At 45.0% G+C, this 13704-nt stretch overlaps 1 protein-coding gene across 1 annotated transcript; it reads right to left on the reverse strand.

Annotated features, from left to right (window-relative positions):
• Nucleotides 1–10740: 10740 nt before the first annotated feature.
• Nucleotides 10741–11142, reverse strand: LOC108153919. Its single transcript, XM_017284015.2, has one exon. The coding sequence runs from the start codon at nt 11125–11127 to the stop codon at nt 10741–10743; it is 387 nt and encodes a 128-aa protein (XP_017139504.1). The 5' UTR covers nt 11128–11142.
• Nucleotides 11143–13704: the final 2562 nt, after the last annotated feature.

Raw genomic sequence — 13704 nt, forward strand, 5'->3', positions numbered from 1 at the left:
GAAAGCATACAAAAATCCCTCAATCACTGCCAATTAATGTCAGACACAGGCACTCATATTTGGCATTCAGCCAGCCATCGAGGCAGCCATCGAGGCAGCCGTCAGGCAGCCCGCAACGTCGTACATAAAAACAATAAATGATTTATACATAAAAACAAAAAGCAATGCGCGCAAAAGCCACAAAAATAAAAATCACACACACAAACACAGTCACAGACATACATGCAGAAGAACAATCTCATAGACAATGGAAGGACAGACATGCCACACTCATACATATACTCGAATAGAGAGGGACACGGAGAGGCACGGCAACAGACCACAACAGGAGATGCGAAACGTGAATTTTGTGAATTTTACTGACATATTTCTAGTACAATTGTATATTTTATTATTTTCCTCGAAATCAAAGCAAACCGAATCGAAAAGGAACACGGGGGAGGGAGCAATGAGGAAGCAATGAGAGAGCACATGCATTACACATACTTACAATACATAAACGTATATACAGATGTATATATTATGTCTATATAGATGTGCCTGGCTAGTCAATCGAGCGTACAGACAGTACACAGGACAGGCCTTAGCCAGAGATAAAGCCATATACGAGTACAATGGCCAAATGGAGTCTCTTTTATGTTCCGTGTAGCATACATTTTGGGGGAGCTAATTGGAGCCTTAAATTACTCTGTACGTGAGGCAGTGATTGAGTGTGTGCGGGTCTGTGTGTTTTGATTCCATCTGAGTTATCTTTAAAGGAGGGCGTGAAGGGTGAAGGGCCTTCCTATTGCCCGCACACTAATTGCTGCTGCTATCAATGGTTTTTGCCATCGACCTGCAACAAAAGGAGCAGCAGCAGCATCGCCAGATTAATTTGCATATCTATTATTTTCATAAATAACAGCGAAGCGAACAACTGTTCGTGCCTCGCTTCCTGCTCAAATCACGGCCAAAAAGAACAACTTTAACGCTCAGTCGGAGCCACAAAATCAACCGATTTTTAAATAAACAATTTAAGTCAATTTAAATTTCTGATGATTTGCAACTGTCAGGAGCGGCCCGAGGAGTTTTCGGGCTGCAATGCACAAAAAAGAATCAACTAGCTGGCCACACTATCAGTCACACTTAGTGCGCGCCGCACAGTTTCCATTTTGATGAGCACACAGCTCGCCTGCGCCTGCGAGCGGAAGCCCCACAAAGCAACAGCCACGCGGTGCACAAGAAAATTTTAACTGGCAAAAAATAAACACATACATAGCATATACGTGTGTATGTATATACAAATGGAAACTATAGTTTATACTTGCCCAAAAAAAAACAGAAATACCGCCATAGCCGGAGGGTTTGTTGAGTGCTTCAGTGGGATGGGGATGGAGGATTTGGAATGGGGGATGGGGGATGGGGGCTGGCTAGTTGGTGGTTTGTCCAGAACAAAAAACAAAAAAAAAACAAGGAAAAACAAAACAAAACGCGCAGAGTGCAAACATTTGCACGCACGCACAAATCAAAACATCAACAGAACAAAAATTGCTGGCGAAAAACCAACGGCACGATTCCTGCCCCGCCAACCGCCAACCGCCAACCGCCCCGACCCCTCCCCCGTCTCCACGACCCTTGTTTGCATGAAAAGTCTCGGCAACACTGTACGTATTTGACATTTTAAACGGGCCAGTCGCCACTTGTCAATCTTTGTAAAAGTTCGCATTTCACATATTTTCTCTGTCCACCCCTCTTTCCTTTTCCACTCCTGATGCCACGGTCCTGTCCCTATGTTGCTCTCTCTATCTCTGTCTCTGTCTCTCCCTCTTTCTCTTTGTTTTCTCTGGGCATTTGTTAAGCGCTCGGTGCTATATGTATGTACATATGTTTGTATGTATTTGTGCGAGTGTGTGGTAGAGTGCGATTTTTTGTTGCCGCGTTTTTTTGTCAACCAGCTAGCATTTTTGCCGGCAAATGGCTTTCCAAACGCCAAGCGCTGCGGCTCCCACTTACCCCTTCTCTTCCTTTCTGGCTTCGACTGTGACTCTGACTGTACCTCCGCCTCTGCTCGCAAAGTCAGCCTAAAAGTATGCAAATAAAATACGCGCTCTTATCTGTTTGGCATTGGCTTTTGTTGGCCGGGCCAGCACGAGGCCAGCACGAGGCCAGCCCAGGACAGGCAGGATCCAGCTGATGCCATGTGGCAAAAAGCGTAGCCAAAACAATGTTTTAAAATGCATTTGGGCATACTTTGCACGCCGGCACATTCACAAATGCATTCACATACCATAAGCCGGGTGCCAGCGAAAAAGTCCCATTCTCGATCCGCCGTTTGCCATTCCCATTCACCATTCAGCCATTCAGACTTTCGACCATTCTGTTGGCCTGGCCCTGACAAGCTTGTGCGACTCCAATCAACAAAATTGAAGTCATTGGTTATTGTTGTTGCTGGTTTGTTGCAGCAGTGACATGCTGCCAGTTGCGGCTCATATGTCCCGTGTCGTGCAAGGGAAAAAGTTCAAAAAGAAGAAGTTACTTTTGCTTTGCGCGAGCGATAAAGTTAAACAAAAAGTTACTATAGTTCGGCTTCCACTGGCACTGCATAGAGGGGTGTCATACCATACGGTCATCTAAGGGTATACCCAGCTTAAGGAATACTTCAAATGGCATCTCACATAGATCAAGCAAGTCGGCCACATCGGACAAGTCCAGCATTCAGTTTTTTTAAGGTAACTATAATCAAGCCACAGGTCATATTTCATATAGCATTTATTCGCAAATAGCCAAGTAAAGATACAGACTAATAATTTATTCAATTGAGGCTAAAGGACGTGAGCCTTTTTGCCTTTAGTATTGAATAATAAAAAGTAACGAAGAGTTCTCTTAAAAATTATAGTTAAAATTATCAGTTATAAATACTGATTTAGTCTTTACAAACTGTGTTCGTCCCACTTTCTGCTTACACGTTGGAACAATAGTTTGGAAGAATTAAACATTTAACAAAGAATCCTTACTACTTAAAATTATAAATTGATATAAAGTCTAAATAACCCTTTTGGGGCATCAAGAAGTTATTGGTATAATTCGAATATAATATACTTGTTAATGAATTCATCCACTCATCAACTGTGTCCTGGAGAAAGTCTTACCCACTTTCCTTTTAGCTTAACCGACTCTTGGACTCTATTGCAAACTCCGAATAGGGTATAGGCGAAGTCGAGACTTTCTAATTAGAAACTTTCAACTATTTCTTCTTCGGCTTTGTCTCCTTTAGCTGTCAGTGGCATATACTATGTCTAAATAATAGAAAACTTAGCGCCGAAAGGAGAAAGGCGAACGCCAAAAGAGCTGCACCATGCTCGAAGCACAGAGCTCATCTCCGAAATTTATATGGAGGAGTTGCGTTGCGGGAAAATCAAGTATTCCCTCATATGTTAGCTTTATGGCGCCATTTTGTTAATTTATTTCACTTGCTTGACAGTTTGTTTTCAATTTTTTATCTTCATTTTCTCTTCTCGCTTGGTTAGGTCGAGTTTTGGTTTGCTTTGCTTTTGTCTTTTGTTGCTGGACTGACTGTAGGGATAGGGAGGGGGAGGAGGGTGTGAGAAATAAATATTTTTTCACATTCCTTTTCGGTGGTGCAGTCGTGCTTTTTTGTTGCTTTTTTGTTGCTTTTTTGGTGGTGCTGTCTCTGTGTCTGCGTCTGTGCTGGTGTCGCTGTGGTTTTGACATAAAGTGCGCTTATAAAAAACCGCCAAGTTAGAAGCGCGCCGGAATAAAATATTTTGATGAATGCAACGCTCGCACCGAACTGGCCAAAAATGGCGTAAAAATAGCTGATAAATTTGTGCTCGGCAAAACAAATGGTTAAAGTTTTAAATTGAAATTGGGCCAAAAGGCAACCGCCCCCCCACAAAGGCAGGGAGTCGAAATTGGTCGGTAAAGGGCGGAGGACGGGAGTGGAGTACACGGGCGGCTAAAAAATGTCCATAATAAATATCTCAATCAAAAAAGACAAGCGGGCAAAAAGCAACACCGGCACCAGCACCGGCCCCATCAGCATACAAATATGGCAGCAGCAAACGGAACAAAACCAAATGAATATGAAGCGTCACTGGGGTTGGTCCTTCGTTGTTGCTTGTTGGTTCTTGGTGGCTGGTTGTTGGTATCTGGTATCTGGTTGTTCGTTGTTGCTGTAGCTGTAGCTGTTTCTGTTGCTGATGACGATGCTGCACGCTGATAAAACAAAAGGAAACAAAAAGCAGTGCACAGATTAAAAATCTAAACTAAAAGCAGCAGCAGCAGCAATGGCAGCAGCAATGGCAGCAGCAATGGCATCAGCAGCACAAATATGTATATGGAAAAAAGCGAAAAGTATAAGCTGTTTCCATTTTCCACCATCAAAGATTTCACTTCCTTTTTTAGATGTTGATATAAAACAAGCGACTAAATAAAAACCGCACACAGCTACACACACACACATACACCCACTCACAAAGAGAGTGGAATGGGATTGAGAGTGGGAGATACACGTACAAGTGCAGGTCCATTTATCTTCTGTCATTGTGCGAGTGTTTCCGTTTTTGTAATGAATGTCCAGCTGTGTGCATTGCCCTGCGGACAAGGAGCCGGAACAGGAGCCGGAGCCGGCCAATGCAGAGGCACAGCCAAACGAATCCCAAGCCGGACTGGACCGGACCGGACCGGGACGTACCCGACCCACTACAATTGTCGTTGGTCTCTCGTTAGACGCTCGCTGAAAGGCGTCTTTTACGTCTCTTGATAAGATAAGCTTTGCTTAAAATATATATTCGTCTCTCTATATATTTATATACATAGAGATAGAGATAGAGGCGCGGAGAGATGGCACTGGCGATAGAGATGCATGGAGCCCGACTCATGAAGGAGCCCGGCTCGGGCGTCAAGAAAGGCACAAGTGTGCAACTTGTATGCGGCGCACTCTTAATCCGGGTTTTTGTCATTACACTTTCCACTTTATTTCCGTTCTTTCGTAGATTTGCGTTGTAAGCACTGCCCCCAGAGTCCACAGCTCCCAGCCACCGGCCACCGGCCACCGACCCCCCACACCCCAGCCCGCAGTCCGTCCTTCACTTTGAATTAGGCAGATTTTCCTCTTCCGCATTTCCCTTATTCTGTACCACACCATACCATTTTTTGTCGGCCAGAGTCGGAGCAATTGGAAATAATGCACCGACGACAGATGAGCACAAAGACAAGGCACTCTGTGGGCGAAATTGAGATGCAGAGATTTAAAAATGGCCAAGAACCTAAGCGAAACAGAGCAATGGCGTGGAGGAGGAGGAGGAGAAGTGCCGGCCGGACAATGGAAGGATGAAAGTTGGCGCTGAGCTGCTCGGCCAGCCATGCAGTAAGCTGCTTGCTGTGATACTCATTGTCAGCTGGTCTGCAGTTCGGGGCTTAAGTGCATCCAACTGCGAAGATAAATGCCGTCGACGGGGCCAGCATCGTGCATCAGGTATGTAAACTGCCGATAGCAGCGGCTTAATAGCTGGTGTAGCTCTGCTCTGGTGTCGATGGCAAGCAAGCTCCAACGGCAATTGATTTTTCCATAATTCCTCCTGTCAAATCGCAAGAACTTTTCTGAATTATTCGGTTGATTCTCCAATACCAATACAAGCACGTCCCCCCGGGCACACGTTAATTTGATGTGGCCCTCGCCGTAGAGCAGGTCCCACATTCCACATTCCACATCCCAGATCCCAGATCCCAGAGTGGAGACTTCAATTTACCCATTTCAGCAGTCCCGATGGCATAAGCGAATTCATCCATTAAAGCTGCCAGCGCGCACATAAAGCCAAACAATTCCCCTAACTACCCAAATTGATCAATTTCAATTCACTGCAAATAGCCTGGGCGTGATTTGTCGGGGTGGTCGCCGCCCTGGCTCGGCTTTCAGTAATGTCGCCCCTGGTTGCTAGTGTTGGCAATATAAACTTTTTATACTTTTACGATGCCCCGACTGTCCCTGTCCCCCACTGTCTCGGAGGGTTCTCAGAACTAGAGACGTCGTCAATACCTTTACAAGTGGCTTTCGACCAATTTGACAAAGCTGAGCGAAGAAAATCGAGACTGGTAAAAACGGAAATGGTTTGGATTTTCTTTCGATTTGGATTTAGGTTTAGATTTACATTAGTCTAGAGAAAATCCAAGGCAATCGCTGGGTTTCAGTCAGTTTTCAGTCAGTTCCTTTCCATTCTTGTTTTTAACAATTGTTCGAACAGCTGCTTCACTTTGAGAACGGTCTCACTAGCAATCAGGGTACGGTCACACTGTGCGTTTTGTCTGGAGCAATATAATGTTAGTGCTGCCGCCACCGACTCCGTCTTCAAAGATACATCATGTGGCAGTGGCTGTGCTTTCCGTACCGCTTCGGACTGAGCGTGACATTTGTCTGCTTGCCCCTCGCCCTCCGCGAGGGGGCGACGCTGCTGCAGCTCTGCGCCTACGGCATTAGCCAAATGCGAGTGTCGGTTCGGGCGATGCCGATGCTCAAGCCGCTGCTGTGGCTGATGTCACTGCTGCACTGCCTCCACTTCCAGGTGTTATCTCGGGGGCTGCGCGCCACGTGCCGAATGCTCCACCTGATTCGCAAGATCGTTCGCAGAGGTATACGGCCCTGGAAGCTGACAAATTATCCACGAAAAGCATTCAACGTTCAACGTGAACGAAATTTAATACTGGTTTGGTTCTGTGGAGGCGAAGCCACGAGTCCGCACTTTTTTAGGTGTGTGGGGACTTTGCAGATGCGGATTCCTATGCGGATGCGATGCGGCGGCCATTCACATTCGCTTTTAGCGTGCGCAATTACACTTGAAGAAATCCTTGGGATTTCATGCGAAAATCCATTTGTCACAATGCCGAGTACGTGAGGCAGCGCTGGCTGCGGCGGCAGCGGCAGCGGCAGCGGCAGTGGCAGGGCCAGCAGTGCGTGTAAATGTGTCGCTTGGGTCCTGCGCGAGTCCTTCGAGTCCTGCCACTGCAACTTGCAGAGCTACAACTGCATTGCCGGGGCTCTATCACAATGACACTTCATTTCAGCTGGCCTTTGCGGCAACGACTCGATGCTTTGCCAAAATATATGTACATGTCCTCATGCATGCCCCCGCCCCATACTCGTACACATATAGTATCTAGTAATAGTATCTATGTAAAGGGGCCAGTACAAGACAGTACATATGTATATGGTCAGTGCCTGAAGCCTCTGGCTGGATCGGGCTTGTGCTCTGCCCGCCTCTGGATTATTTAAGCCGACCGAATGCTCTCACTTAATAGACTTGTTCCATGGCCATCCAGCGCCAGTCAGCTCAGGGAGTACTGTTCGTAATATACTGGAAAGGTAAGCGGATTCATAAAACAATGAAGTGCAATTCATACTGAAATTGCATCCTGCATAGGCAGCAGAGCGAGTCGGCTTTGCTGGAAAGGTAATAGGATTGATGGAACAATGAAATAAAATTCATACATGAATTTCAGCCTGTCCGAGCAGTGTGGAAAATACGACTGCCCCAAGATAAGCAATCATCCACAAACGGAGATAAGTAATAGCACAATGCACAAGGTTTCTGTCTTTCCAAGGCCCCAGCAAAGTTCAGTTGGAGGAAACGGCGATCTTATCGATGGTTCATACGCATTTGTAAAATCGTAAATTGTAAATAAATTCGTTACGATTAAGGAACAGCGACAGAGAGGTAACATATTTTCTACTATTTAGAAAGGCTTTGTTTTCGAAAGAATTTATATGTTGTTCCAAACTACTCTGAGCACAGACTGACTATTTGTAGTCAATCCGATAACATCTCAATAGTCAGCCTACTTAATATGCCCATTCGTTACAATACACGAATTCATATTAAAAAAATGATAACAGTGTCCAACAAATATCTTAAGGTCATTATTGCAACTTCTGTATTATTAATAAATTGTTAGCAAAGCACAGTCAGCTCCATTTCTTATTGGGGTAGGTTAGTTCAATACCTTTGACATTTACCAACGTTTCTCCCTCTCCCTTGCGATTGTGATTTCAGAGGTATGTGCGGTCTCTGTCCACGTCCTACCACAACCAACACCGCCACCATCAGCCCCCCATTAAATTACAAATCAATTAGTCCATTTTGCGAACAGCGATACCAAAAAGTCAGAGAGATAGATATTTATCTCGCGTATAATTTACGTACGCATTGCGTAGTAGCGCATTTTCTTAAATTTTAGGGCCAATTTGTGGGCAGAAGATCTGAATTATAGTCCGTTGTGCCGCGGATCCTTGCATTCCCCACTTCAAAAGGAGCCCTGAAGTTTTCATAATCAGGAATATTGTTTATCGGTCTGCGAGCAGCTTAGAGCTCAGCCATTCCGAGTGCATTTGAGCATAATGGGATAGACTCTGAGAAGCCTCGAGCTCGCTCTGACTGGGGGCTGAACTGGAGTCGTGCTTAAGCAGCTTGCTAAGTGCTAAGTAAAGAATAAGTAAGGCTATAACAAAGCGCTGAAGGAGCCGGCGAGACCCTTTACATTGCATTGGTTTCTGGGCGGTGTGAAAAGCCTCCTCTTTAAGCCAGCCACGTGCTCATGTTCATAATATGTTGGTTCAAAAGTTTACAGTGTATTTACACATGGCATTACACAAATGCTGAGCGCATTAACTTTAATTGAAAAGTATTTTAATTAATAAATTTTCAGCACGTTGGCGCCAGTATAGCCAGCATAGCACATACATAATTGCAAGTAGGCATTACACTCCCATCCCGCCTTCCCTTTGTGGCAACAATCGCCACTGCAATAACAATATTATGTCCAGCACAAACAAGAATATGTATGAACTTTATGTACCTTGTCTGTCCATATATACATACACATACGTACGTACATATGTAATGTATGTATGTATGTATGCATGTACATCCCATTGATATGTCAGACAACATCAGTAACAACAGCAAAGAGGAAAAAAGGTTAATTGACCAACAAATAACTTAATTAAATCAAATGAAAATTAAACAATTCAATTTTTAATGAGGTTCGCTGGTTTTGACCTCGTTTCAATTATGAATAGCAACAATGGGCACAAGGGCCCGGAAAAAGCGGTGGGCGGCAGGCAGTAGGCAGTATTTTGATCCCGGCTGTCCGATGGGGTGGACGGATGTCGGCCGGCCCACCTGGAAAAGTGGCATGGCTGACAGCTCCATTAAAATTTCGAATACCCCCAATTTGGTCCACCTTTAGCACTGATACGGACCGCCAGAAGGACTGGCCCATTGGCTCTTCCCTCAATTCCCTCTCGGTGGAGTGTTTGCTGGCAACTATTAATTACAGGTGTGTACGAGAAAGTTCGGAATGGGCCATCATGGTGTGCGCGGAACTGCGGGGGGACCCACCATGAGCCACTAATTAGTAAAATACCTAATCATATGTATATCGGAAAATTCTGTAATAATTTACACTTGGTTTCGCCGTGGAGAGCTTTATTTATAGATACTTGATACCTTTTTTTTATGAACAAAAAGTGAAGCGCCATTACACAATAATGCTAGAATGTATTGATGGACTGGACTGGACTGAAAGCTGCCCCGCAATCAGAATAGTATTAAACTGTAAATATTTTAGCAGGTATAATTGTTTCTCAGAGGATTATTTGATATTATAGCGGAATCAAACCTTTGTGGTGCTTTCATGGAATGTGCATACTCTTCACCCATTCACAAAGCTAACACATCCATCCAAGGCCGGTCCGACCCTTCGATGGCAGAGAAGATGATACGAAAAAAACATACCCACATAAATTATGTACATTGATTAAAAAATCAGCATGCCTCAGCAATAAAATGATTATAAAAATGAATAAACAATCAGCACTTGAAAAAATAACTGCAACAACTGCAGGACGACCCATAACCACCAGCGACCACGCGGCTCTCGTGGAACAACAATTTTCAACTGCTGAATGGCAATTGAAACTAAGACTAGGGCCAAATGTTTCGATTGTGGGCGCTTAATGAATTTTATTGATTGCAAGGGCGAAACAGGAGCAACAGCAAGCAAATGGACCCCATTTACAGCTTAAAAATATTTAATTACCATCCCTCAGCCCCAGCCCCAGACCCAGACCCAGCCCCCACCCCCCTGGGTGGATGGGCTGGCTGGGCGCAGTGTTTCAGGTCTTGCCACCAAATTGCAATTAATCTTCTTTTAACAGCAAACTTTTGATCCGCTTTATTTGCATTTCACTTCGGCCCCAACGGCAGCACAGCGGTGGAAAGCGACGGTGGAAGTGGACGAAATGAATGGTGGTGGGGGGCTCGCTCGCCGCCCACGAAAATAACGAAAATGCTTGTCATAAAAAATTATCAAGGGTTAAAAATTATGTTACGCGTTTCATTTTTGGTGGCTGTGAAATGATTTATGCAAAATCTGTGCCCCAACAACAACAATAGCAACCCAACAAAACAACACCAAAATGAATATAAATTGTGCAATTTCATGTTTTTCTTTCGACCCAACTTGGCGCAACTTTTTATGTCCGGCAAATTAATTTAAAAGTATCTCGCAACAGCCACCCACAGCCACAACCACAGTTACAGCAACAATAAGACCAATTGCCACAAGTACACATTAAGCCCAACAAGCAAACTGCAGAAGGGTCGCCGGGCCGCGTCGCGCTGCACATTATTTATAATCTCACATTGAATGAATGAATTTCATGTTTGTCGGTGGTTGAGCTACGCATTAGCCGATTATAATTTTCTGATAGCCCAGGTAGCCCGGATAATAGCCATAGTACGTGGGTGCAAGCCCGTAAGAGCCGTAGCCCAGGCCGGGAAGGGACCAGCCGTAGCCACTACCCCAGCCGCCGAAGGGATAGCCCGGGAAGCCGACGCTTAAGAAGATGCCACGCTCTCGACGGGCACCTCGTTGCTGCCCCTGCTCTTCCCTCCGCACCAAAGAGCCGCCAATTTCCGGCTCCAATGACAGCAGATCCGTTGTTACATCGCCAACTGGTGCCACTTCCTTGTCATCAGCTGCGCCGACGCTGACAGCCGCCGCTCCAGTCAAGTGCGTGCCCCGCATCAGCAGCACCAGCACCAGCAGCAGCGCAGCCAACGCCGGCGGCATCGTATATGTGGCACGCATTTTTAAATATTTCATTCAGCTGCGAGATATGATATTTATATTTAATTCAATCGACAAGCCGCGTCTGTGTTTTCAACCCAACTGCCAGTCAAAGGGCCGATGATATTTCCCATTTATACCCGAACCGAATGTGAAAATGCGTGTTGAATTTAATGCCAACACCATTTTCATTTGTTTCAAAGTCCGCTAATTGTGGCCAATGCAAATTATTTAATACAAAAAACTACATAGACACGCACAAACAAACACAAAATTCCAAAAAGCAAACCAATAAAGTAGCAAAGGGCGTGAGACAAAAAATGTGCCAACAAATGAGTCGCATTAGACGGGGGCAATCAATGGGCCAACAGCGACAGCAGTTAAGAGTCGAGCTGGACTGACAAATCCGACTTTGGGAGACACTAATTTTTAAATTATCAATAAACATGTTCACATACTCGGTACAATTTGTTTGTAAAACTTTTTTCAGAATATACAGCTAAGCGATAAAACTCTTAATTTTTGCTCTGAACTTGGACTGATGACATCCATCCCTCAATAGCTAAATCGCTTCATGAACCGAATTATTAGGGCATGACGGCATTTGTCTGACATTTGTCGCTAGTACACTCACATCGACACATGGATAGCCCCGGCGCAGGCAGTTGACTGACTGGCTGACAGACAGACAGACCTTGTGTCCCTTTTCACACATTACGCATACGCCACGTTACTTCTTTCTTTGGATCCAATCGCCTGCTTGCCTGCCTGCTTGCCAGCCTGCTGCGCGTCGGCTGCCAATTGACACATTTCATGTTCAGATAGGCGTAAATAACAATTATTGTAATTTTTCACAGCGCTCGTTGCGAGACAAAGCGCAGACTTGTGACGATTCAGGCGATAATACCAGAGCGCAACCTTAACCGAGAGCGTGTGAACCTTGAACTTGAGTGACAGGGGCAAAGGCAAAGGCGAAGGCTCCGGATGCTTTTTTGAACAGCTTTCTCCCACCATCGGAGTGTCGATGTGCCCGTGTCGGCGTGTGTGCTGTGCGCTTGTTTGTGCTGTTTGCCAATGTGTCAACATTTTAGATTGCCTTGCATGATTTGCAAGAAAAATGAAGACAATAGTTGAGTTTACGCTCTCCACTCGACCCTATGTCAGCGCAACAGCAACAACAGAGGCAGGGCAGGGCAAAGGCAGAGGCAAAGGCACAGCCAAAGGCAAGTACCGCTGTCAGCATGTCACGCGATTTGTTGCCCATGAACAAGTATGAAATGAATATATTTGTCATAAAGAAAAGTCATGGCTCTGCGGTGGGTGTGGGTGTGGGTGGGGGTGTCGCCGAGTTCTTTATCCCCGATTAACAAGTGCTAAGCCAAAGGATAGAGTAAAAAATGTATCATAAGAAACCCGATGCTCGACCAATGTATACCTAGAAGGCTGCTTAGGATCAAGGATACACAACTTTCAAAACATAAGCGATTAGCGATTGATTTTCGGGCAACCTGAAGGTAATTTCCAAAAACTACATGTATATATTATATATATGTAGTCGTATATGTATGGTATCTATACACACAGGTGTCGTTTGGCTAAAGGCTTTACTTTTGATTCTGCTGCCCGAAACCAAACATTTAGTTTATCTATACAATAACCTTAATCGAAATAATCTCCTCTGTCTCCCTGACCAATATACCCTGAGTGTGCCTCTGGCAATCACGTTGAACAAAAAACCCCCCGCAATGAGAAATCAGAATTGGGTTAGTTCCGTCGCATTTTAATTCTATTTGCACATTCGAGCAAAACTTACAAATACAGAGACAAAGACAGACAACAAACAAAGGAACAGAGGAGAAAAGAACAGAACAAGAAATTGCGACGCCTAGATAACTTCAACAACTTTTCGCGAGAATATCGCGACTTGCGACTTTGGTATTGTGTGCATTTGCGTTAGTACGAGTGTGAGTGTGTGTGTGTGTGTGTGTGTGTATGAGTATCTGTGCGAGTGTCAACAAATGACTCGAATGAAATTTATAAGCAAAGTTAGCTGAGCGCAGTAGCAGTGGCAGTGGCAGTGGCAGTGGCAGTGGCAAAGTTGATAAGGGTTCGGCAGTAAGTGAAGTTTCACTAAGATGCCCCGCCAGAGATATCGAGGGGGGATTTTAGCCCGGCATAGTTGTGGTCCCAAAAGTTCAACAGGAGGCCAATAACATGGCCAATGTATTAATTTACGCAAGTCAAATGCAAACTTTGAGTTTAGTTTGAGTTAATTAAATGCCCGGCCGCTGCCGCTGCACAAGAGCTCAACTCAAACAGAAACTGATGATAAAAGGGTAATGGAAAGCCATCCAACCAAGCAGACTACTGGTCAAGAAAGCAGGCCCTCTACCTCCACGAACCGAATGGAACGCAGACCAGCGGTCGCTGAGAATGAGAGGCCTCCCACTTATGATTAAGCCACCCATCGGGCTGGTGGCTGAGTGCTGGGGGAAATCTTTGAATAAAGTTTCAGAGGCGAAACTCTTTAACATGAAAGCAAAGAATACTCGACCATTTAATGAATGAATACCAAGAGAA

Source organism: Drosophila miranda, chromosome 2, assembly GCF_003369915.1.
Source record: "Drosophila miranda strain MSH22 chromosome 2, D.miranda_PacBio2.1, whole genome shotgun sequence".
Taxonomy (NCBI): domain Eukaryota; kingdom Metazoa; phylum Arthropoda; class Insecta; order Diptera; family Drosophilidae; genus Drosophila; species Drosophila miranda.

Excerpts from the sequence above, each read along its gene's own strand:
- LOC108153919 (XM_017284015.2), bottom strand. The coding sequence starts at position 11,127 with ATGCCGCCGGCGTTGGCTGCGCTGCTGCTGGTGCTGGTGCTGCTGATG.